The sequence below is a fragment of the Lynx rufus genome, unplaced genomic scaffold (assembly GCF_022079265.1).
Source record: "Lynx rufus isolate CCGP_SWC_20201006 ecotype Redwood Valley unplaced genomic scaffold, mLynRuf1.p SCAF_4, whole genome shotgun sequence".
Classification (NCBI taxonomy): Eukaryota; Metazoa; Chordata; class Mammalia; order Carnivora; family Felidae; genus Lynx; species Lynx rufus.
In genome coordinates this window covers 77,422,439-77,446,290 of record NW_025814856.1, presented here as the reverse complement: position 1 = coordinate 77,446,290, position 23,852 = coordinate 77,422,439, and the positions used below count along the sequence as shown (strand labels likewise).

The following is a 23,852-nucleotide window of genomic DNA, read 5'->3' as shown; positions in this document are numbered from 1 at the left end:
CATGGGCAGCATCAGTCTGATATCTTGGTTTCGCAAACAGGAAGCACTAACGAGAGGCTGGCTGTGACTGGGGAGGGCGGCATCAGGTGTTTATGCCCCAACATCCTCTGCAAGGCGGTCATGACTGGCTGTCTCCCTTTACCAAGGGTCATGGGGCCTGGTGAGCGGCCTTCCTACACACGCTCTCTGATTCCCAGTTGTTACTGTCTTTCCTCACCCACGGCCAAGTGTGGTGATGACCCCCGTCTCATGCTGTCCTTTTATAGTTTTCCTCCACTCTGACCACATCTTTGTCCACCATTCCCTGATGAAACGGTACCCGCTTGTACCCTCTGCATCATGCCGGAACCCTGACTGCTAGTCAATTAGGGACTTAAGTTTCTTTTGCTTTTTTTTCCACCAGTATGATCCTCATCTACAGGGTTATACCTGGCTCACCGTATTCCAACCCACTTGAAGGGGAAAAAGAAATGGAGACTGTATTAGTTTCCTGTTGCTGCTAGAACCAGTTACCACAAACACAGTAGCTTAAAAGGGCATGTTTAGCTTACATTTTTGTAGGTTAGACGTCTGGTACACATCTCAGTGGGCTAAAATCAAAGTGTGGCGTGCATAGCTGTGCTCTTTTCTGGAGGCAGTGGAGAAGAATCCCTTTCCTTGCTTTTTCCAGCTTCTAAGGTCCACTTACGTTCACCGTGGCACCTGTCCTCTATCTTGAAGGACAGCAACATCAGCCCAAACCCTCCTGATGCTGACATCTCGCCGAATCCCTCTTCTGCCTCCCTCTTCCACTTTTAAGGACTCTTACGATTACATTGGACCCACCTGGATAATCCAGGCTAATTGCCAGATTTCAGGGTCAGCTGTCAGTACCACAACTCCATCTGCAGCCCTAATTTCCCTCTGCCATATGATGTAACAGTTACGGGCTAAGGAGATTAGGACGCGGACACCTTTTGAGGGCCACTATTCTGCCTACCGCAGCGGGTGAACAACTTCCTTTTAAGGTTGTGTCCTTGAGGTTGCATACAACACCCTCCCCTACTATCCTCCTGGCCAGAATTCAGTCACGTGGTCACACTGAACTGCAAGGGAGGTTGAGAAGTACGGTTTCTCGAACTAGGCAGTCGTGGACCCAGTTAAAACGTGGAGGAGTCCTATTACCCAAAGAAAGAAGGGAGAGAAGGGATATTGAATAGCAATTTCTAGCCTGTTCCCCCTCGGGCTTGTTTGTTCTTGGCAAGATCTGCTTTTGGTTTCCCCTCACTTCCTTTTGCATCTTGGTGCTTTGGGCTAATTGCAAGTAACTATTGGCCCTGAGCTGCCCTTCACCTGAGATGGGTTTCTAATTTAGGAGAAGATAGAGTGGTTTCCTTAATGGACCACAGCAGCTGCCTCGTGTCTGTGTCCTGATCTTCCATAATGATTTTTTTTAATTTTTTTAATTTAATTTTTTATTTTTTAAAATTTACATCCAAATTCCTCAGTGCCCCTTGCCCATGTAGCCCAACCCCCTCCCACAACCCCTCCAGCAACCCTCAGTTTGGTCTCCATATTTATGAGTCTCTTCTGTTTTGTCCTTCTCCCTGTTTTTATATTATTTTTGTTTCCCTTCCCTTATGTTCATCTGTTTTGTCTCTTAAAGCCTTCATATGAGTGAAGTCATATGATTTGTGTCTTTCTCTAATTTCACTTAACATAATACCCTCCGGTTCCATCCACGTAGTTGCAAATGGCAAGATTTCATTCTTTTGGATTGGCGAGTAATACTCCATTGTATATATATACCACATCTTCTTTATCCATTCATCCATCAATGGACATTTGGGCTCTTTCCATACTTTGGCTGTTGTTGATAGTGCTGCTATAAACATTGGGTTGCATGTGTCCCTTTGAAACAGCACACCTGTATCCCTTGGATAAATGCCTAGTAGTGAATTGCTGGGTCGTAGGGTAGTTCTATTTTTAGTTTTTTGAGGAACTTCCATACTGTTTTCCAGAGTGGTTGTACCAGATTGCATTCCCATTCCGTAATGATTTTCTGCTGAGACTAGCTGGTTTACAAATGTTTCTGACCTCTGACCCACACCGTGTGTGACCTACCCAGTGCGCTGTCCACCATCTTGCTCTCCCTTCCACATTCAGAATCTTAGATCCTGTCTGCTGCCCTGTTATTGGGCCTTGCCGGTCCCAGTCTCTATAAGCCCGGCCACTACCCTCGGTCTCAATCTTGGCTGTCTCCTGACCTTCACTCAACCCCTGCTCTGAGATGCACAGAATTCATCTAGACTTCTCTCTACTGGTCCCTCACACACCTCAAGAGACTTCCCAGTGCTGGGTAGATGTAGCATTCACCCAACTCAAGTTTAGGAAACGGTCAGAAAAATTGTAACCAAAGCAAAGAAAATGTATATCATGTTGGGGTGGCTCAGTCAGTTGAGCATCCGACTTCGGCTCAGGTCATGATCTCGCGGTTTGTGAGTTTGAGCCCCACATCAGGCTCTGCGCTGACAGTGCGGACCCTGCTTGGGATTCTCTCTCTCTCCTCTCTCTGCCCCTCCCCCCCCTCATACCCCCCCACCTCAAAATAAATAAATAAACTTAAAAAAAAAAAAGAAAATGTATTCATGCGGGTGCCAGACAGAGCCATGCCTTCTTCCATGAAAGCTGATGGAGCCTTCTCCTATGCAGTATACATGGATCTAAAACCAACAGAGAATGAAAGTCTGTGTGACACTGTTCACAGTTACATCCAAATGACTCGCAGGCCAAATGTTACTTCCTATACCTGACTTTGGGTTCTGGTCTCTAAGGAAGTACGTTCTTACTAGACAACACAATAGTTGCACCATTCAATTGGAAAACACTCCAATACCCAGCTATTTCTGGGTCCTCATGCTAGAGGAATAAACAGGCTAAAAAAGGGGGGAATTATGCTTTGGATTGGGGTACTTGATCTCAACTCTTAAAGGGCTGCTGTTACACAGTGGCAGCCTAGAGGCGTGTGACTACAATCTCCACAATCCAGTCCTGCCACATCCAAGGGCAAAATGTAAGAGCACTCTACCCCTGTACTTGAAGGACCTTCAAAGACAGAATCCTCAGGAAAGGAGGTTTGGGTCACTCTAACTGGCAAAGAGATGCTTGCTGAAGGCAGAGGGAACATGGAATGAGTAGCAAGGGAAGAAAACCATCAATCCTAATACATCCTCTTGAGGAGTCACAGAGATGAAGTTTGCAATCTCAATCTGTGTTTTTAAAATTTTTAATGTTTAGTTTTGAGAGAGATAGAGAGAGCAAGGGAGGGGCAGAGACAGAGGGAGACACAGAATCCGAAGCAGGCTCCAGGCTCCGAGCTGTAAGCACAGAGCCAGACGCAGGGCTCGAACTCATGAACCAAGAGATCATGACCTGAGCGGAAGTTGGATGCTTAACCGATTGAGCCACCCAGGTGCCCCTGGAAGCATTTGTTTTGGTTTTAGAATCAAAAGGGGGATGAAGAATGCATCATGATATTAGGAAGAGTCAGATTATAATGGAAATTTATAATTTTTTGATGCTTGGCATCCAAATACTTCCTACCTTGGAAGATTCCAGAGACTGGTGGAGGCGAAACCCCCTCCTACTACCCAAGCTAAAGGAGGCGGACATTCTCTCTTCTCTCTGGTGGCCAGGGCACATGAAGAGGCTCAGGCTGGACAGTGTTCCCAGGGATGTTGAGTCATGAGAGAGTGATGCAAGATGCAAGACAGTGGAGAATTAACTAGATGGTTAGACTGTGCAGTAGGGACAGCAATTAGCATCCTCACCCGGGATTTCCGGGAGTGTGATCTCAGAGGCGTTCCCAGAGGCATAATTGTCCTTGGTTGCAGTCTCTCCAGCCATTTCTCCCATTTTATGTGCTGTTAGATTATGTTTAAATAAAGCCGTTTCCTGCATGATGAGCTCCTGTTAGTTTTCAATGTTTGCATCCAAGAACCAGACTGGTAAAATCATAATATTTAATTGGTCTTTTATTGTTAGTTATTTGGATTCTTCGCATTTTTAATATAAGGAGTGTTATAACAAATTATTCACAAAGCTTTTCTGCCCCTCTGTTTAAGATTCTTTTTTTTTTTTTAATTTTTTTTAACGTTTATTTATTTTTGAGACAGAGAGAGAGCATGAACGGGGGAGGAGCAGAGAGAGAGGGAGACACAGAATCGGAAGCAGGCTCCAGGCTCTGGGCCATCAGCCCAGAGCCCGACGCAGGGCTCGAACTCACGGACCGTGAGATTGTGACCTGAGCTGAAGTCGGACACTTAACCGACTGAGCCACCCAGGCGCCCCAAAATTATTTTCTTAATGTGCAGGTTCAACTAAGTCTTACAGTAGATCTTGCCACACATTTTCAGATGACTCTGCAACGTATAAAAGATAACGTTTCACCGAATCTTTGCCTGGGTCACTTCTTGAACAACCGATACAGCAAACGATACAAGTTACAAATGATTTATCTCAGGAAGAAGATTTTTTGCATATGCCCATTTTTTTAAGATAACCAAGGCTTATTAAACACCAAAGTTTAGAAAGCATAACCACTTTTTGATTACAGTCTTTCCAAAATACACCACATACTTCCTACCCTCTTCCAACTGGGATCCCTCATCCCCGGAGGCCTGGAGGAGAGATGGTGGGTTTATCTTGCCCTTGCACTTGATTCCCGTGCTTTCCTCAGCGCTGGGGAATTCGCTGCCCAGGGTGACCTCAATAGCCTCCTGGTCAGAAGACAGAAACTCCTTCCTCTTCAACCCTTTCCACACTCTCTGGCTGGTACTTGCATAGTCTCCAACCACTAAAAAGGTAAAACAGTTGAATGTTGCTGTTGCAAACAGATACCCATGCTTGGAAAGTCAACCACCCGTTCAAAGGTGGAAGTCAGTGTCCTGGTGGGAAAGCTGGAGTGTGTTCCACTCTGTACGTTGGAGCAAACAACGTAGACATTGTGACAGTCTAGTTTTCAACTCTCTGTGTCATTTGTTTTCGTAGAAGTTTCCAAAAGTGTAAGAACATTACAATCATGTTTCAAGAGAGATTTCTGGGGGCTCTTTCCGGTACAAAAATGTCATTCCATTCTTCAGGATCTCCAGGGAAACTGCAATTTTCCTAAATAATCTATGTTTTAAGAAATGTCATAGTTCTATGTAATCCTAAAGCCCCCTTCGTTAAATGTTTAAATCCAGTTTTTATGAGTCAGTCTTTAAGGGACATGGTTCCAGCTGCTTTCCTCTTTCATAGGGCAGTGTCAGTGTCCATTATTTGTTATGCAAAAATGAGGGGCTAGATTCCCTTAAAATAACTCTGCTGAAGGACAACTTTCACAAATAGAAGCACTGTGCTCTGTTATATAGCAGACATGCAAAACAAGTTAATGTGGACTCATAGACCTAACTGGAAATGAAACAACCTGATCTTTCATACCAAACAATAACAGCAGGATTGCTACTCTTTCAAAAATCAGATTTTGCAGCAAAAATGCTTACAGACAAATTATGAAAAGTAGTTCAATATTTATCTTTTTGAATATTGTTCCAGTGCCATTTGGGGAGGGCGGAATTCTTTGGTTGAGAGAATGGATACATAGGGAAGCGGGTATAAAAATTACATTTTGGGGGCGCCCGGGTGGCTCGGTCGGTTAAGCATCTGACTTCGGCTCAGGTCATAATCTCACGGTTCATGGGTTCGAGCCCTGCTTCGGGCTCTGTGCTGACAGCTCAGAGCCTGGAGCCTGCTTTGGATTCTATGTCTCCTTCTCTCTCTGTCCCTCCCCTGCTTGTGCTCTGTCTCTCTCTGTCTCTCAAAAATAAATAATTGTAAAAATTTTTTTTTAATTACATTTTGAATTCTATGCATTTTACTCACGATAGAGTGATAGTTTCATACATAGCGCAAATCCAAATAAAAATCAAATACAGGACAAGCTAGCACATGCCATCCAGATTTATTCCATTCTAGTGTTAGAGACATTGACTTATTTTAACTCCATTTGCTTAAATTTATTTTACTTTATTGTGGTAAGAACATTTAATATGAGATCTACCTTCTTTTTTTTTTAAGTTTATTTATTTATTTTGAGAGTGAGAGAGAGAGAGCACAAGCAGAGAAGAAGCAGAGAGGGAGAGGGAGAGAGAGAATCCCAAGCAGGCTCCACACTGCTAATGGGTAGCCTGACGTGCGACTGGATCTCACAAACCATGAGATCATGACCTGAGCTGAAATCAAGAGTTGGATGCCCAACCGACTGAGCCACGCGGGCACCCTGAGATCTACCTTCTTAACACACTTGTAAGTGTGCAATACGTTATCCTTGACTTACGTGTAATGTAAGGCAGAACTCTAGAACGTATTCATCTTGCTTCACTGGAACTTTATGCCCACTGATTAGTAACACTTTTCCCCTTGTCCCCTAGCCCCTAGCAAGTCATTTCACATTTAGTTTCGCTTGACTGAAATGATGATTAGTAAATAGAATACTTATTTAGGTTTGTGCTTGCCATATGTAACAAATTATTTTTAGGTTATGAAAGAGAAAGGAAGGCAAGAGGAAAGGTTTCTCAAGCCAGAGGCGATTTCTCTGCTTCCCCCTTTCTATTCCACGTGGAACAGCATTGCCTGGGCCCAGCTCAGATCTCTGGCAAGGACCGGGCTCGGGACGGGGAGGCAGGCAGGACTGACCATTTCTGTTTCCCACGTTCAGCACAGCTCCTCAGGTTTACTTGTCAGAAGCCAGAAAAGAAGGCACAGGTGACTTCGTACGTCCCCTCTGCCTAACTGTAGCAAGCAGCGTATTTATTTTCTCGCTCAACAATCTCATTTTTAATGGCAACAACTTGATCTTCCAACTCTTTCAGCTGGTCAGCTTTTTCTTGTCTACTCAGATTCAAATCTTGGATCTTCTTTTCTAAATCTGAAACAAGAAAATGAAGTACAGGATGTATTTGGTTTTGGTCTGGTTTGGAATCTGGATACCCGCCTTATACCTTACACAGGGATTTACGGGTCTCTTAAAGATGTATTTAGCTTTGCGTTTTGATTCCACGGACAAAACGTTTATTTTCACCAGACTTCTTGAGGTTTTCACACAAATCAGGGCAGAAAAGTTGATATTTTTGTCTAAAAAGTAGTTTCTATCTAATGGCATTTATCAATGTCAGTCTAAAGCGAGTTAGAATTCATTAGAAATGAAAAGACAAATGATGACCCTTGACTGGATTTGGTGCATATTTCCAAATGTTTGTTCTTGCTGTTTTAACTTCACTTTTTTTTTTTAATTTTAATGTTTATTTTCGAGAGTGAGAGAGACAGAGGGTGAGTGGTGGAGGGGCAGAGAGCGAGGGAGACAGAGAATCGGAAGCAGACCCCAGGCTCTGAGCTGTCAGCATAGAGCCCCAAATGGGGCTGGAACTCACAAACCGTGAGATCGTGACCTGAGCCGAAGTCAGGTGCTCAACTGACTGAACCACCCAGGCGCCCCTGATGAGGAACTTCTTAAAGAAGGAAAATAAATGTCCTGCTTCACCTGGACAGATCACACCTGGGTGATCGGGTGGCTTGGGGGAATTGTCACACTAGCCTGGAGCGTGTGTCTAGAGGAAGGAACCGGAGTGCTGAAGACATCTGAAATGTGGGTGTTTTTTGTCATCCTGAGGAAACAGAATGAAACCAGCAAGTGAAAGTTCCAGGAAGGAAGATTTTGTCTGATTTATAAAGAACTTTCTAGCAGTCGCAGCTGTTCAAAGAAAGAGCTGTTATGGAAGGTGGCGAGCATTCTGTCTCTAGAAACTTAAATACAGGTCACTTGGGAATGAAAAGGAGATCCAGCACTGGAAGGGGATTTGTTCTAAAAGGAGAAAAGCCCCCTGTGTTTCCGCCACATAAGTGAGTGAGGCTATGCGGGTTACTCCTCGTTTGCCTGACCACATCCATTCTCCGTCCTGCTCTGTCCTGGAAAGCTGGCCTCAGTGGGTGACATCATCCGGCTCCCTTGATCTCTGGGTCTCATTCACACTTGGCCCTGGACAGTTCTGGGAAGTGATGGGAGGGGGAGGGGGCGGGCGAGCAGACGGTCCCCGTGGAGAAGCAGGCTTCTGGCAGTTTCTGCATCTGTCCGCCCAGCCTGCAAAGGTGGCCCCCCCGCCTCTGGCTCCAGCCTTCATAGAGCTACTTCAGGGCTCTGGCCCTCCTGCTTCCCCTGCCCCTTCAGGCCCAGGGACACTGATGGCTTCTCATTGCCGCCTGTCACCAGGTACCTCCACACCCTTAGCAGATTCTCCGAATTCCTGGGTGGTTTTTAGAGTTCCTCCTATCAAGAAGCAGAGGCTATCTGCCCTCCCCCCTCAAACCAGGTCCAGCACTGCATGTTGTTTTGACCAGTATGAAGGGAAAGAAACGTACAGGACCACAGGGGCCTTGCAGTTTCTGTGCTCATTCTCATGGAATTCAATACAAGCGGCCGTAAGGCAGCCTGGGATAAAAGACCCTGGAGAAAACGGTCCAGCATCTCAGTCAAGCCTGGCCCCGGGCGGACCAGCCAGCTGACCCAGGAGCTGAGAGCACCTGCTTGAAGAACTCAGGACAGACCCACAGAACGGCCACCCAGAAAGCCACAGAAAAACAATGCACGGCTGCTGTGTTAAGCCCTTAAATTTGGGAGTGCTTTGTTACACAACAAATAGATAACAGAGCCCACTCTGTTTATAAGTATGCGATCCAGGGGCATCTGGGTGGCTCAGTCAGTTAAGCATCCGATTTCAGCTCAGGTCATGGTCTTGCGGTTCGTGACTTTGAGCCCCGTGTCGGGCTCTGTGCTGACAGCTCAGACAGAGCCTGGAGCCTGCTTCAGATTCTGTGTCTCCCTCTCTCTCTGCCCTTCCCCCACTCATGCTCTGTCTCTCTCTCTCTCTCAGAAATAAACATTTAAAAAAAAAAAAATATATATATATATATATATATATATATATATATATGATCCAGAATTCTATCCAGGTGTGCTTCCTATTTCTCGCTGGGACCCTGAATGACACAAAGGACTATAGAGGGACCCTGGCTGTGGACTGGGGTCCATTCTCACTCAACCTTGACCCTGCCAACGTAAATAAGGGCTCCCTTCTGGGGTCCCATGGGCACTTCTTCCTAACAGGTACGACAAGAGCACAGCTGTTGGGGTTCAGACCCTTCTCGAGTGGCAGAATCAGGAAGGTGGCCAAACCAATGTCTTCTTTTCCTACCTTGTTGAGCTGTCAGAACAGCTCTCAAAACAGAGCCAAGAAAGTGGAGTGTGTTATTTTAGACTTCTCTTAGAAGGCCCTTAACTTCTCTTCCAAGCGAATTTCAAAAACTGTTGAGAGTTTGAGGCTATGGGAATACGTGGAAACAGTTTGGGCCTCAATATAAAACACAAGACAGAAAATGTTCTCCCCACGTTTTTGCTCCTACAGTAAAGACCAAGTTGTGTGAATACCAGCAACTGATTTTCATGGTATTGCTTATGGAGGGCACAATAAAAACCGCTCTGTCTTTTTGACTCTTTCCTAGTTAATTTCTTCTCAAAATTGTTAGGAAAATATGGAAAGTGAAAACTGTGTAAATTACATAAACGTAAAAGATGTAAATTATATAAACAATTACATTAATAGAAAAAGTAGCGTTTTCCTCTTTACTCTCCCCCTCCCCAGAGGTAAAGGGTGGGATGTATTTTTCCTGACTTTGGCCCACACCAATGGTGTGTTCTCATTTTTTTCCCTGTCATAGTGGGAATATAAGTGATTCTAAGTCCACAGACTCATTTTATAACAAAGAAGCATTATACAGGAGGAATCTCGGTTGTTTGAATATTTTGAGAGTTATTTACATTCCAAATGAATATGATTCACTTTAAAGTTTTGGAGACAATACAAATACAACCAAAAGTGAAACTAGACCACTCATCATTTGGTATTTCTTGATGATTTAGAAGCAGTTAAGGGCATGATGACTGCCTAGAAAAACCATGAGTACAAGTTGTGGGAGAAGAAGATTCTGATGAACTTTCTGACTGTATGCATTCTATATTTACTACACTTTGTGCACATCTAAATGTCCATTTTTGATCAAAATCCTTGTCTGGACTACGATTCCTTCTGGAATGCTGCCTACAGATCTCTGTAGGATGACCAGTGCCTTGGGGTCTAGATCATATGGACTCCAAAACAGTTATTTGCATTGAGAGGAGAAAATAGGAAGCATAGGTTAGGACGGGGTGTTTCAAGTTTCTCAACATCCACACTACTGATTCTCTGGGTAAAATAATTGTTCACTGTGGGGCTGTCCTGTGCATCATGGAATGTTTACCTGTGCTCCTGGCCCCCATCCACTAGATGCCGGTGGAACCCCCTAGGTGTGACAAGCAGAAATGTTTTCAGACGTTTTTGTCCCCAGGGAAGGAGATAAAATCACCCTGGGTTGAGAAACAGTGGGTTCGGAAAAGGGCATTTCAGGTTGACCAAAGGCCATGCCAGTTTGTTCTGATGAACACAGAAATGGAGGCTCAATGATACCCTTTGAAGTAAAACCATGCAAGTGGCTTGTTACACTGCGGTCCCCAAGGCACTGACCCAATTCCTCCTTCCTTTCCTCAGTGGACTCATATGTGGTTGAACTGTGTCATGATCAATTGGTATACATTCTACCAGGAAGGTGCGGCACTCTGTTATTGTCACATTGGTGGAGCATGTGATAGAATAGATAGAACTCCCATATAATCCAGCAATCCCCTTTCTGGGTATCTCTCTGAAGGAAATGAAATCCGTATCTCAAAGAGGATATTTGCATTCCCATGTTCATTGCAGCATTATTCACAATAAATAAAATATGGAAACAACCTGAGTGTCCATCAGTGAATGAAGAAAATGTGTGTGTGTGTGTGTGTGTGTGTGTGTGTAATTCAGCCATAAAAAAAGAAGGAAATTCTGCCATTTGCAACAACATAGATGTACCCGGAGGACATTATGCTAAGTGAAAATAAGCTGGAGAGAGAAAGACAAATACTATTATGATCTCACTCATAGATTCATGTGGAATCCAAAAAAAAAAAAAAAAAAAGCTGAACTCCTAGAAGCAGAGAGAATGGTGGCTGCCAGGGTCTGGTGGGTTGGGGAAATGGGGAGAGCTTGGTAAAAGGGTTCAGTTTTAAGATGAAAACGTCTGGGGATCGCATGTTCAGTGCGGCGCTGTCTAGTTAATAATATTCTATTGCATATATGAGTAGATGTTAAACATTCTTACCATAAAAAGTATGCGGGCTGCTGTTGATTAACGTAATTGTGGTGATCATTTTACAACATATATGCCCATCAAATTGTCGCAGTGTACACTTTAAATATAGACAATTTCACCTTCCACTTAGACCTCCAGAAAGCTACAAAAAAGGAAGAAATACCTGCTATTCTTCTTATCTTGTCTTCTGTATCTATGGCCAGTTTTTCTGCCGCCTCTTTTAGCTGTTCCACTTTATCTAATGTTACCTTTGTCAGTCCTGTAGCACTTGTCTTATGCTGAAGAGCAGCATATTGGTTGTTTAGCTCTGCAAACTCCTATAACAGAGAAACGCTCCCATCACCAGAAAATATTTATAAAGCGTGTATACGGGTGTGATATTTGCCTGATACCGTTCACAAAAGGTGCAAGCGGAAACCATGATCTGATCAATATGCTGGAGTCACCCTGATATTTCCAACAGGGCTTTTATTTGCAATGTTTTTTTTTTTTAGACTGAAAAAAATCCTCAGCTTTAGCTAATTAAACATAAAACTCCTTGGTTACAAAATAGCAATGTTAATTCCATGTTAAGGCAATGATTTAGGAAGCACCGATTGTTTGTGCTAAATTAGCTAAGGTGAGAGATACAGAGGACAGAACTGACGCAATCCTGCCTTTGACAAATCTTTGGTTCAGCTGGATCAGACAGCTGCCTGTACAGGATGAAGGGCAGAGTGAGTGGCAAAGATTTAGTAGCAACGATACATTATTTGGCTGGCAAATACGTAAGAGAGAAATGAGGCAGGAAGCGAAGTATATATGTGTTAGTGTCCAGAGCTCCCTCAGTGTTAGAATGGACATCTCGGGGTGCCTGGGTGGCGCAGTCGGTTAAGCGTCCGACTTCAGCCAGGTCACGATCTCGCGGTCCGTGAGTTCGAGCCCCGCGTCAGGCTCTGGGCTGATGGCTCAGAGCCTGGAGCCTGTTTCCGATTCTGTGTCTCCCTCTCTCTCTGCCCCTCCCCCGTTCATGCTCTGTCTCTCTCTGTCCCAAAAATAAATAAACGTTGAAAAAAAAAAAAAAAAAAGAATGGACATCTCTGGGGTCAGCCCGCGTGGCTGACAGTCTAGAATGTTAAATAGATGAGAGAAGGCCAGGAAGGGGCTATGGAGATGGGGAGGGGGTGGGCGGGAAGTAACTTTCTCCACTTCTGTTCATAGAAAGTGTGCTCAAGTCCCAAGTGGGGGGCGGGGCGGGGCGGGGGGGGAGTGACCCTGCCCATTAGAAATTAAAAGCAAGAGAACCGACTAATTGTAAAAACACTTGAACATCTTTCCTTTGTGTAAGCTACTCTATTAATGCAGCCGACCAGAGATATCCTGCTAAGAAAATGAGTTGATAGTTTCTTTCAGCAAACTAGATTAGTAGGGTATTTTCCACAACTGTTTAATTAACTCACTCTGACTTTTGTAACATGATCTATTCTCTTTGGCAGGTGACTTTCACTTGTTTTCATTATAGGTTATGTGATTTATCTAGAGTAAAGGGTAAATACGCCCAAGATAGACCCACGGCACAGACTGTGAATGTTTGGAAGGGAGGGAAAAATAGACCAGGCAACCACTAGAAGTACTAGGAGGAGTAGATGGGGGGAGGAAACACTCCTAGGACGGTCAAAGGACGTTTGTCTTCCCTGGAGACAGCCCTCTGCTGCAGAAGAGCCTTCATGCCCATGGGAATCCCGACTAACACACACCACTGAGCAGGGTCCAGCACTAACGGAACTGCTGACAAATGGCACCATGAGGTGGGGTTAAAGGATTATCCTTCAAAGAAGCACTGTCTGCTCTTCGTGGCACTGGTGGGGCTACTGACCTGTTCAAGGCCCCCAGCCTGGCGTTGGGCCGATGCAGCCTGAGCTCTCACGCGGGCCGCTCGCCCCCTGTTCCTTTGCAACGTGGTCCGCAGCTGGGAGAGTCCAGCTTCCAGCACCGACTGCTGCTTTGCTGAGTCCAGCTTGTTCTCGGTGTCCTTGGCTTCCTTTCCAGCCTGTTATCGATTGAAAGACCAGAAAGGAGAAAGTCTCTTCGTGTAACAAACCACACAAAAACAAATGATCTAATTATGCCCTTCAGAAAATAAGCTAGGTGTGAAGGGAAAGTAAATCATTCCTTCAGTTTTTCAGTTCCACCCAAAACAAAGTTGTAATAAAATATTCCTAGACATACGCGCGGGCGTGAAAGCAAATATGACCCTTATCTACGCACTTTCCAGCCCGTTTAAGAATAAAGCGCTTGCCAGTGAGTGAAGACCTTCATCCCATCCCTTCTGTCCTCCTAAAGGGAACCACTCTCCTGAATCTAATATGCGTCACCCAGTGTATTTCTACATGCTTTTTTTACTATTACAAAGTCGGTATTTTTAACACCTGCGGCATTTCTTCTTTTTTAACTGTATGCAAATAAATGATACTGTCTCTGCACCTTAAATTTTTAATTCAAAGTTATGCTTGTATACTTCATCTTGGCTAGTTTGCATAGCTCTTGTTTATTCCGTTTTAGCAATTTAAAGCATTCCATCGTTCGGATATACAATTGATATTCCTATTCTCCGGTTATTTATTGCAGGTGGCTTCTAATTTTTTTCCCCCTTACAAACAATAATGAACATCTTATACTTGTTTCTTATTTCCGTGACTACATTTGTCATATATAGAAGTCAAATCTGACTGGTCATCTGTTATATCCTTTTTATTTATTTATTTTTTTAGAGTGAGAGAGCGTGAGTCGGGGAGAGGGGAGGAGAGAGAGTCTTACGCAGGCTTCATGCTCAGCCCGGGGCTCAATCCCACGACCCTGGGATCATGACCTAAGCCGAAATTAAAAATTAAGAGTTGGATGCTCAACCGACTGAGCCGCCCAGACGCCCCTGTTATCTCTTGTATCTCATTCTTTGGTCGTCCTTTCATGCCTTCTTTGATTTTCTCAAGCATAATAAACATTATGATTTTGTATTCTGTATCCAATGATGGTATATCCCCAGTCTCTTGTGTTCTGATTCTGTTGTTTACTATTTCTGATGACTCTTGCTTGAGGCAGGCAATTTGTTCTTTTATGTGTTTGGGGAGAATTTTTTTGAGTCTTGGTTTTAAGGTGAATTCCCTTGTTTGTCTCTGCCAGGCATCTGAGGGCAGCCCAGGACCACCTTAAGGGACATTTTCAGCTTGGGTTGTGGGGGGGCACACAGGTAGTGTGAATCTGACCCTCAAATTCCTGTGAAAGCCAGCTTGGGGGTAGAAATTCTTAGTCAAGACTTTCCTTCGCTACAGCCCCAGTGTCTTACTGGGGCTGCCCTCCCAGGATGTGTGTGTGTGTGTTGGGGGGGAGGGGTTTAACATTTCACTGAGAATTTTGCCTTTCCATTTGGGGTCTTATTCTCTCCTTGAATGGGCTTTGTTTTCTGTCTCTTCTGCCTGGTGAGCATTAAGACCAACAGCTCTCATGCACCAGGGGTTGGCAGATACACTCTGCCCGCCGTCAGGTTCATGCTTTATTACCTCTCTGGCGTCAGACTTCCCTGTCACTGTTGGCCTCTGAAGAGTTCATCCATTTCTTACTAATTCAGCTGTGTATTAAAATTTTAAAAAAAATCCTACGCAACATTTTGGGTATTTTTCTACTAGGAGGGCTCCTTGGGGTCCCGGATGCACCATATTTGTAGAAATAGAAGTCCCTCGTTGTGCCCTTGGACACACGAGGAAATTTTTCTAGAGTACAAATCTACGGACTGTTTCCGTAAAGGACCAGATAGTAAATGTTGTGTGTTCTGTCGTTCATAAAGTCTTTATTACAACTATGCAACTCTGTGCCACGGTAGCACAAAAGCAGCCACCGACAGTGTGTGGCTGTATTCCACTAAGACTTCATGATTTGGGATAAAAAAAAAAAAAAAACAAAAACAACAGTTAGTGAGCCCATTTGGCCCGTGGGCTCTATTTCGCCATCCCCTGTTCTAGAGTATATGCCTCGAAGGGGAAATCCTGGAGGCCTTCTTTGGTTTCTCTGCTGCCCAATATTTGCAACCGGTTCATATCCAACCCTTTTACTTCCTGGTGCACTGCTTCCTGTTCTGTTTCTGCTTTTCTTTTCAAATTGCATGTATTTACCTATAAAACCCGGCTGCAGAACAGAGACCGAGGAAGCAGCATTCTATGGAGAAGGGAATAGACTGGAGAGTGGTGACTTGGAGGAAGACACTTCACACAGCTTGGGACTAGGTCCTGTCCTGTCCTCCAACTGCTAGGTTCCTCTCCCGGATCCATTCTGTGGGTTAAACCGTGGCTTTGCACCCTGTCCCGTGCTCTGGACGGGACGCTTTCTTTAGGGTAAGATATTCTTTCAGTCTTAGGATAGTCTGATGAGCTCTCATGCAAAACCTGGCAGTTACAAAACCCTGGCAACAATCAGCTTTATTTCTTTGCCTCGTGAGCTTTCGCAAGTCTATGGCTTTCCCTGGAATCAGAAGGGATTAAACTCCGGCCTCAAATCTACCTTTAATAGGCTGCATGACCTTAGGCAGGTCACTTAACCTCCCTAAGTCTCAGTTTCCTCATTTATAAGCAGACAGTAGCACCTGCTTCTTCCCCCGGGAGGGGTCAAGAATGAATGAAATGATACTGTGAGAGCTCCATAGAACATTGGGGTGCCTGGATGGCTCAGTTGGTTGAGCATCTGACTTCGGCTCAGGTCATGGTCTCACGGTTTGTGAGTTCAAGTCCTGCACTGGGCTCTCTACTCTCAGCACAGAGCCCATGTCAGATCCTCTGTCCTTCTCTTTCTGTCCCTCCCCAGCTCACGCTCTCTCTCTCTCAAAAATAAAACATTAAAAAAAAAGAACATCAATTAAATGCATAAAACCACCATCATTTTATTTTATCCTAAAATCATCCCATCAGATGGGTTAGGCAAGCATCACATTGGCACACAAAAAAACCATGCTGTGTCCACATTCAAAATTTTTTTCAGGTTAGTTTCAAAGAGGGTACAGAAATACCTGCACAGTGTTCTTTTTAATTTTTGTTATCTCTGCAGTCAGCTGTGTGATGGCAGAATCTATCCGTCCTTGGGTGGTTTGAACTTGTTGCAATCTATTCAGCGTTTTGTCAAGATTTAATAGAACATTTGCTGCTTTTCTAAGGTAAGATATTAATGTGTCAGATTAGATAAATATACAATTATTCATTTATTTCACCTTGGGAGTTCATTGGACTCAACGGAAAAACTTGGCTGAATTATTTATAAAGTAAATTTAAATTACTCTTAAGCAAGGCAAAGTGCGGAAATCTTTATTTTGAGAAATAGGTATTACATGCCAATAAGAATGCACATATACACATATCAAATAGATACGGATTTCGGCAGATATGGAAATCAATGACACAGGCCTTGTTCCTTCTCGATCTGTCATAACCAGAGAGGCTTGAGGACTCTCACTGCCCAGCTTTGAACAAAATAACTCTCCTCAGCCAATTCCAGTTCCCTGGTTTGTCAAACTTAAGCACTACTCTCTAAATCCTCACCGGAGTGGGGGTGGGATAGTCAAGAGACTCCACAGACAGCAAAGAGAACTAAAAGCCCTACGTTTTCAGGCTGTGTTTATTCAGGTTTATTTAAGCTTCACTGACATCCTAGCTTCCAGGGGCCCAGTCAGAGGTTAAAATCACAAGCATTCCAAGTGATAGTCTGTTTTACAGAAATAAGCTCACCTCTAGTCAACAGTCAGCAGATACTTAGATCTGTGGGCTCAGAAGCACCTTGGGAAGAATGTACCAAGCGAGTGGAATATCAGATAGACCTTTGCAGAGGCAGAATCACAAGTGCGTGTGGAACAGCAAGAAAAACTGACTTGCAAAACATCCGCCTTCCCCATGCAACCCCACCTCTCCTAGTGGAATCTCTCACTCACTTTTTAAAAAAAGGCTATTTTTTAAAAACAGTTTTGGGTTCACAGCAAAATTAAGCAGAAGGTCCAGAGAGGTCCCTTATGCCCCCTGCCCCTCTCCCACACCCCCCCGCGGGCACAGCCTCCCCAGTTATCAACATCCCTGCCAGGCTGGTACATTTGTTAGCATTGATGAACCCACATGGACACATCATAGACACTGAAGTCCATAGTTTACATTGGGGCTCACTCCTGGTGGTGTCCCTTCTGTGAGTTTGGACAAACGTACAATGCCATGTATTCATCATTATAGTGTCGTACGGCATATTTTTACTGTCCTAAAATTTCTCTCTGCTCCACCTTTTTTTTTTTTTCATTCCTCCCCTCAACCCCTGGCAACTACTCATCTTTTTCACTGTCTCCACAGTTTTTGCCTTTTCCAGAATGTCCTTTGGTTGAACCACACAATATGTAGGCTTCCCTTTCTATAACTTCTTTCTCTACAGTTACAGGAGGGGCTCAGGAAAGTTCTCCTAACACTCCCTGACCACCATATCTTTTTATTATATTCTTTTTCCTTCAGATTTAAAAATTTTTTTTTCAACGTTTATTTATTTTTGGGACAGAGAGAGACAGAGCATGAACGGGGGAGGGGCAGAGAGAGAGGGAGACACAGAATCAGAAACAGGCTCCAGGCTCTGAGCCATCAGCCCAGAGCCCGACGCGGGGCTCGAACTCACGGACCGCGAGATCATGACCTGGCTGAAGTCAGACACTTAACCGACTGCGCCACCCAGGCGCCCCATCCTTCAGATTTTAGAGAGAGAAACAGAGTGTGCACACATGTGGGGGGGAGGGGACAGAGAGAGAGAGAGAGAGATTGAATCTTAAGCAGGCTTCACACTCAGTGCAGAGCCCAACATGGGACTTGAGCCCATGACCCTGGGATCATGACCTGAGCCGAAATCAAGGGTCGGATGCTCAACTGACTGAGCCACCAAGGCGCCCCTCTTTTTCCTTTAGGTTTTCAATGTAACTGCTTATTAAATTTAGAAAATATGAAAAATTAGAAGAAGAAGAAGAAGAAGAAGAAGAAGAAGAAGAAGAAGAAGGAGGAGGAAGAAGGAGGAGGGAGGGGTGGAGGGAGAGAGAGGGGAGGAGGGAGAGAGGGGAAGGAGAGAGGGGAGGAGGGAGGGGTGGAAGAGGAGGAGGAGGTAGAAACACAAAACAAAGAAAAAATTATATCAGGAAGGGAAAATTTACCACTAATCCTACCACCTTTTAAAATAGAAGCGTAGTCCAGTATTTTTATCCTACATTTTTTTTCCTTTCATGATGGAGGTCCTCTTCAGTGTATAAGCTCCTATCTTCTTCTTAAAAGCATTAGCATTATACTCCAAGAATCTCTGCATATTATCAAGAATCTTTCTCAGCATCATGTTTAATAGCCAAGTGATTATACTGCAGTTACTTAATCTTCCTAGTTTTAAATATTAACCCTGGAAGGGGCTGGGCTTACACCTGAGTCTGGTACACTTCATTTACACAAGTGGGTGTGGAGACAGTGAAGGCAGCTCAGGTCTCAACCACAGGACAACCAAAAATGGTGGTGGATACTGATGATGTCGCCACTGTCCAAGTGACTCCATGACTCTGACCCACACCACCCCACGCTCATAAAAACATCAAGAGGTCTTTTCCTTTTCGCTTGGCGAAGTCAACAAGGACAAGGGGAAGCAAGAGTTAATTGACTCTGCGTCCTCTCTCTCTACTTTTACTCCTGTGTTACTCCTGGGGCACTAGTTAGTGTTCCTTTCTTCTATCCCTCGCCACCATATCTTTTTAGTGTGGTCTTTTTAAAAAAAATTTAGATCTTCAAGGTACTGTCTATTATGGTAAATTTAGAAAGTCCCAGACATAGGTAAACAAGAAAGGGAAAATACACCGATATTCCCACCACTTGTTAAGAAACTGGCATATAACTAGTCTGTGACGTTTATTGGCATGAAGAGGTACCAGATCACTGGAAGGGCATTCTGACTCTATGGAAGGCAAATGGAAAATATGTATGCTCGCCCATTGCCTCCCAATTGCCCAGCTTCCTGAGACACCTGCAAAGGGCTTAGCCCTCACTGTGGGCATTGAACTACTGGAGGGTAATTTCATTTGGACATTAAGTAACTCCTCACGCAAATATTTTGCAGATGGTCTTTTAGCAGATGGTCTGTGAGAGCAGGAATGGGATTATTAATGTGGTACTTACTCAGCTCCTTTTGCTTTCACCAAAACCTTTCGGGCTTCGTCTGCCGCTTTATTTAGCCTGTCCGCATCTGTTCTGTTGTCCTCACAGAGCTGCGTCAGTTTTCGTATCTTGTCAAGTTCACGGGTTAGATTTTGTGATGCTATTGGTAGATGGATGTCAAGTACACGATTTGCAACCTTCTCTATGTCCTCCGGAGGCACATTTTCCTCTTAAATAAGAAGGTGGGTTTTAGGTCATTGTGTCTCCTTATTCAACACTGAACCTTATAAATACAAGCACAACGAACTCTAAGTCAAATGTACTTGCACTTGATTATGTGTCCCTAGAATAGAGGGATTAGAGTGCCTATGTCCCCATGGATTCTTCTTCATCCTCAGTTTCCCCTTCTCTCTGAATACACACTGCACAAATGATTGTTGGAAAAATGAAAAACTACAGACTTGGAATATTGTGTACGTTCCGCAAAACATCCTCCCAAGAACTATTTAAGCACCGATTCAAAAGCAATTAAAATGTTCAGATGCCTGTCATTAAGATTCAGATACAGTGGGGGTGCCTCGGTGGGTCAGTTGGCTACGCATCCAACTATGGCTTAAGTCATGATCTCATGGTTTGTGAGTTTGAGCCCCGCATCAGGCTGTCTGCTGTCAGCACAGAGCCCACTTTGGATCCTCTGTTCCCCTCTCTCTCTGCCCCTCCCCTGCTCACACTCCCTCAAAAATAAATCAACTTAAAAAGAGAAGATTCAAATACAGTGAATGAGGTATCGGGGAAGCACCAGGTTTGGACTCCACAAAACTCGATTCTAATTCTCCATGACCTTAAAAAGGCACACAGTGGTTGCCCATCTCTATAACTGGGCACCACCAAAGTCCTATTTTGAGAAGGCGATGTGACAGTACAGGGGCAAGTACCGGATGAATAACATATTATAAAGAAACTGTTACATGCACCCATGCCCTGCTTTTCAGGACAATAAAATTGGCCTTCCCTGAGAACTGCAGCGTAAGATCGGCCATTAGGGTTTGGGGTGACAGCTCTTTGTGACTCTCTGGCTCCTTACTGAGGCAGAATGCTGCATCCCACATTGGGAGTTGGAGCTCTAATCCTCAAGGGGTTTACCATCAAGTGGGGGAATCTAAGCCGTTCCATACAAATACCGATCACATATGAACAGAAGCAATAAATATAAGATGAAATGATATGCGGCCCAGAGGGAGGGGAAAATATTTCAGGAAGAACCTTAAAAAGGCACATACACTGAGCCTGGAGGACAGCGAGATTATACTCGGGGAAATGTGGGGTGAAGGCAGGGGTCAGAGCATTCTAAATTGAGGGAACCGCCAAAGCCAAAGCTTGGGAGCAATGATCAGATCACTGTTGGCAGGAGAGTGGAGTCTAAATGGGGGTGGGAGGGACCGGAAGTCCCCAAGGGCTGGGAGCAGGACACAGGAACCTCTCAATGTAAGGCTAAGGAACGTGGACTTTCTTCTGGAGACAGTGGGCACGACAGACAGCTTTTAGCTTTTGAGTGACATGATATGAGTATATATCCTTTTGGCAATCATTTTTGCTTTAGCTGTTTTGTCTAATATAAAAGGAATGTTTTACTTCCTGTCATGCTTTTGGAAAAAAAAAAAGCGACAATTTGGTGAATAAATTCAAATCATACTTTAAACAGAATGTACTGCGCTCGGGGAGCTGGCTCTTGTAAGAAATAGTATTTCCTTTTATAAAAAAAAGTTCTAGTAAGTGAATTTCGTTGAACCGCATATCTGTCATCAAACATTTATTAGCATTTATCATGAGAGCATAAATTCAAAATTTTCATATGGGACTTCATTAATAGGGAATTCAGACCACAAGGAAAATATTAAGAGGGTCACGAATAGCTAAATAGCGTAGGCACCATGCAATTTAATAATACTTTCATTTGGGTTTTATGGAAAAGAGAGAAGAAATTGGTGAGTGAAGGGTATTGCTTCCCAGCGACCAAGGGTCTTGGGGCCCAGATCAGGGAAGTTTCTTTCATGGAATAGGATTTCTCCCTTTGCCTAATTTTTGTTGTAATAATCTGGACACAGTTTTGTTTTTCATTTCCTTAGCGTAATTAAACTTTTTTTTAAAATTAGAAATGTATTCAGCAGCGATGAGAAATACCACTGGTAAGGAAGTAGGCTCTATGACCCAGGGAATGAGGTGGAAGGCAGTTGAACTTGCCTTCAGAGCCGTCACCGGGGCCCAGAGGTGTATTAGTGCACCACTGTCACACTATGGGTCTGGCAGTTCGGTTTAGTTTTGGTTTTCGTGCCTGGATTGACCCGTGTCTGTAGAAACAGCTAACACATTCCTCAATCCCACCAGTTCCTGGATCTGTGTCTGGTCGATAGCAATCCATCTAGCTAACTCACAGCAAATTTGTTTTTGAACGATCATCCAAGGGACCATTGCACCCCCATTTATTTTTACGGATTATTTTGATTATTTTCACCGATTATTTGTACTGCCTAATTTTGTTCTTATTTCGAAAATCAGGACTAGGGCTGCTAATCTGATATCTAGAAACACTGAGATGGAAAAAATAATTGGCCACAGGGGTCTCTTACAAATATGAAACAGATGAACAAAGTGGTTGCAAAGATTGTAACAGACATCCCAGTTGTCAGTTAATTCACGTGAGGTGCATTAAATTATTGAATCTGGAAGATGGTTGATAGAGAAGAAAGCCTCTTAAGATTAATTCTGTGTAGAGTTGTATCCGAACTGCATTACTTGCAGAGTGCGAGGTTTTAGGTCAATTTTCAGTTGTACCATGCGATTTTTTTATCTTCAACTAATAATTCTCTATAGTTTAAAATAATCTCCTAAAAAATAAAATAAAATACACTTCTCCCCAAATAAGGTACAATGAGGGATAAAAATCATAATTATAACAATAATGAGTCACAAATAGTTCCTTTTGGTCAATCACAGAGAACCATTATGAAACTTGGAAAATAGTCCATAACAGATCTAATACAGTCTGTCAGCAGAGAAAATCATGTCAGATTTTGCTAACATTAGGGAATCTGATAGAATCATTACAGTAGACTTTTTTCTTTAACAAAACATATAACTTTAAACACCGAGTTCGTTGCTTGAAATTTTTTTTTTTTTAATTTAAAAAAAAAAATTTTTTTTTTTTCAACGTTTATTTATTTTTGGGACAGAGAGAGACAGAGCATGAACGGGGGAGGGGCAGAGAGAGAGGGAGACACAGAATCAGAAACAGGTTCCAGGCTCTGAGCCATCAGCCCAGAGCCTGACGCGGGGCTCGAACTCACGGACCGCGAGATCGTGACCTGGCTGAAGTCGGACGTTTAACCGACTGCGCCACCCAGGCGCCCCATCGTTGCTTGAAATTTTAACTAAAAACTAGATTTTTAAAAAATTTTTATTACTAAATTGCTCTTATACAGAGAGCCGTATGTTTTTGGTGCAGAGGTACTATTTTGGGATTATTTTCATTAAGAAATTTTAAATCAAGGAGTACATCATGTTTCCGACTTATGCATTTCATTCCCACTAAATGTAATTTGGAATTGGTTGTGCTGTTTGAGTATACATTAAATTTAAAAAAAAAAGGAAAAGGAAAAGGAAAAGAAACCAAAAACTAGTCCCCATATATACATATATATATAATTATATATGTATGTGTATATATATATATATATATATATTTTATTACCTGACAAAAACTTTTTCAGTCGTTTGATTAAAAGACTCATTTTTTCTTCTTCAGATTCACTTTGGTTTTTCATATTCCTCAGTTTCTCACTCAGCTGTAAGGCATTGTTTTTGGAGACTTCTGCCACTTTGCTTACATTTTTGAGCTGGAATAAGGAAAGAACAACAAGGGAAAAAATACAACAGTTCCGCACATTGTGTAACGTTTAATTACTTAGCTGACCCAAATGAAATTCACTAAAAACAAAATAGAAGTCTAGATAATGAAACAAAAGATTTATTTTAAAGGATTCCTTTTATGGAAACCAATTTGACAATAAATTTCATATATTGAAAAAAAAATAAAAAAAATAAAAGGTGATATTATTTGTTTTCATTATCATGTTTTCTTAATAACGTGAATTTATCTGGTGGTGCCTGGCTGGCTCAGTTGGTAGAGCCCACAGCCCTTGATCCTGGGGTTGTGAGTTCAAGCCTCAGGTTGGATGTAGAGGTTACTTACAAAATAAAATCTTAAAAAGAAAAAATAATGTGATTTCTCTCTGAAAACATTACTAGTGAGCAACATTACTATTTGAAAACAATATTGACCTAGTACTAATGACTTTGTCTGACACAAATGTAAAACTCAAATGCTGTTTTCATGAGACT

The 23,852-nt window shown here is 43.2% G+C and overlaps 1 protein-coding gene across 1 annotated transcript in view; it reads right to left on the bottom strand.

Moving 5' to 3' along the window:
• Positions 1 to 6,806: 6,806 nt before the first annotated feature.
• Positions 6,807 to 23,852, bottom strand: part of LAMB4 (laminin subunit beta 4) — a 98,802-nt gene continuing 81,756 nt past the window's right edge. Inside the window, exons 28-33 of the mRNA XM_047097118.1 lie at positions 23,203 to 23,347; positions 19,476 to 19,683; positions 16,325 to 16,463; positions 13,148 to 13,321; positions 11,456 to 11,609; positions 6,807 to 6,946 (exon numbers count right to left, since the gene is read on the bottom strand). Coding sequence (XP_046953074.1) covers positions 6,807 to 6,946; positions 11,456 to 11,609; positions 13,148 to 13,321; positions 16,325 to 16,463; positions 19,476 to 19,683; positions 23,203 to 23,347 — 960 coding nt within the window. The remainder of the gene's footprint in view (positions 6,947 to 11,455; positions 11,610 to 13,147; positions 13,322 to 16,324; positions 16,464 to 19,475; positions 19,684 to 23,202; positions 23,348 to 23,852) is intronic.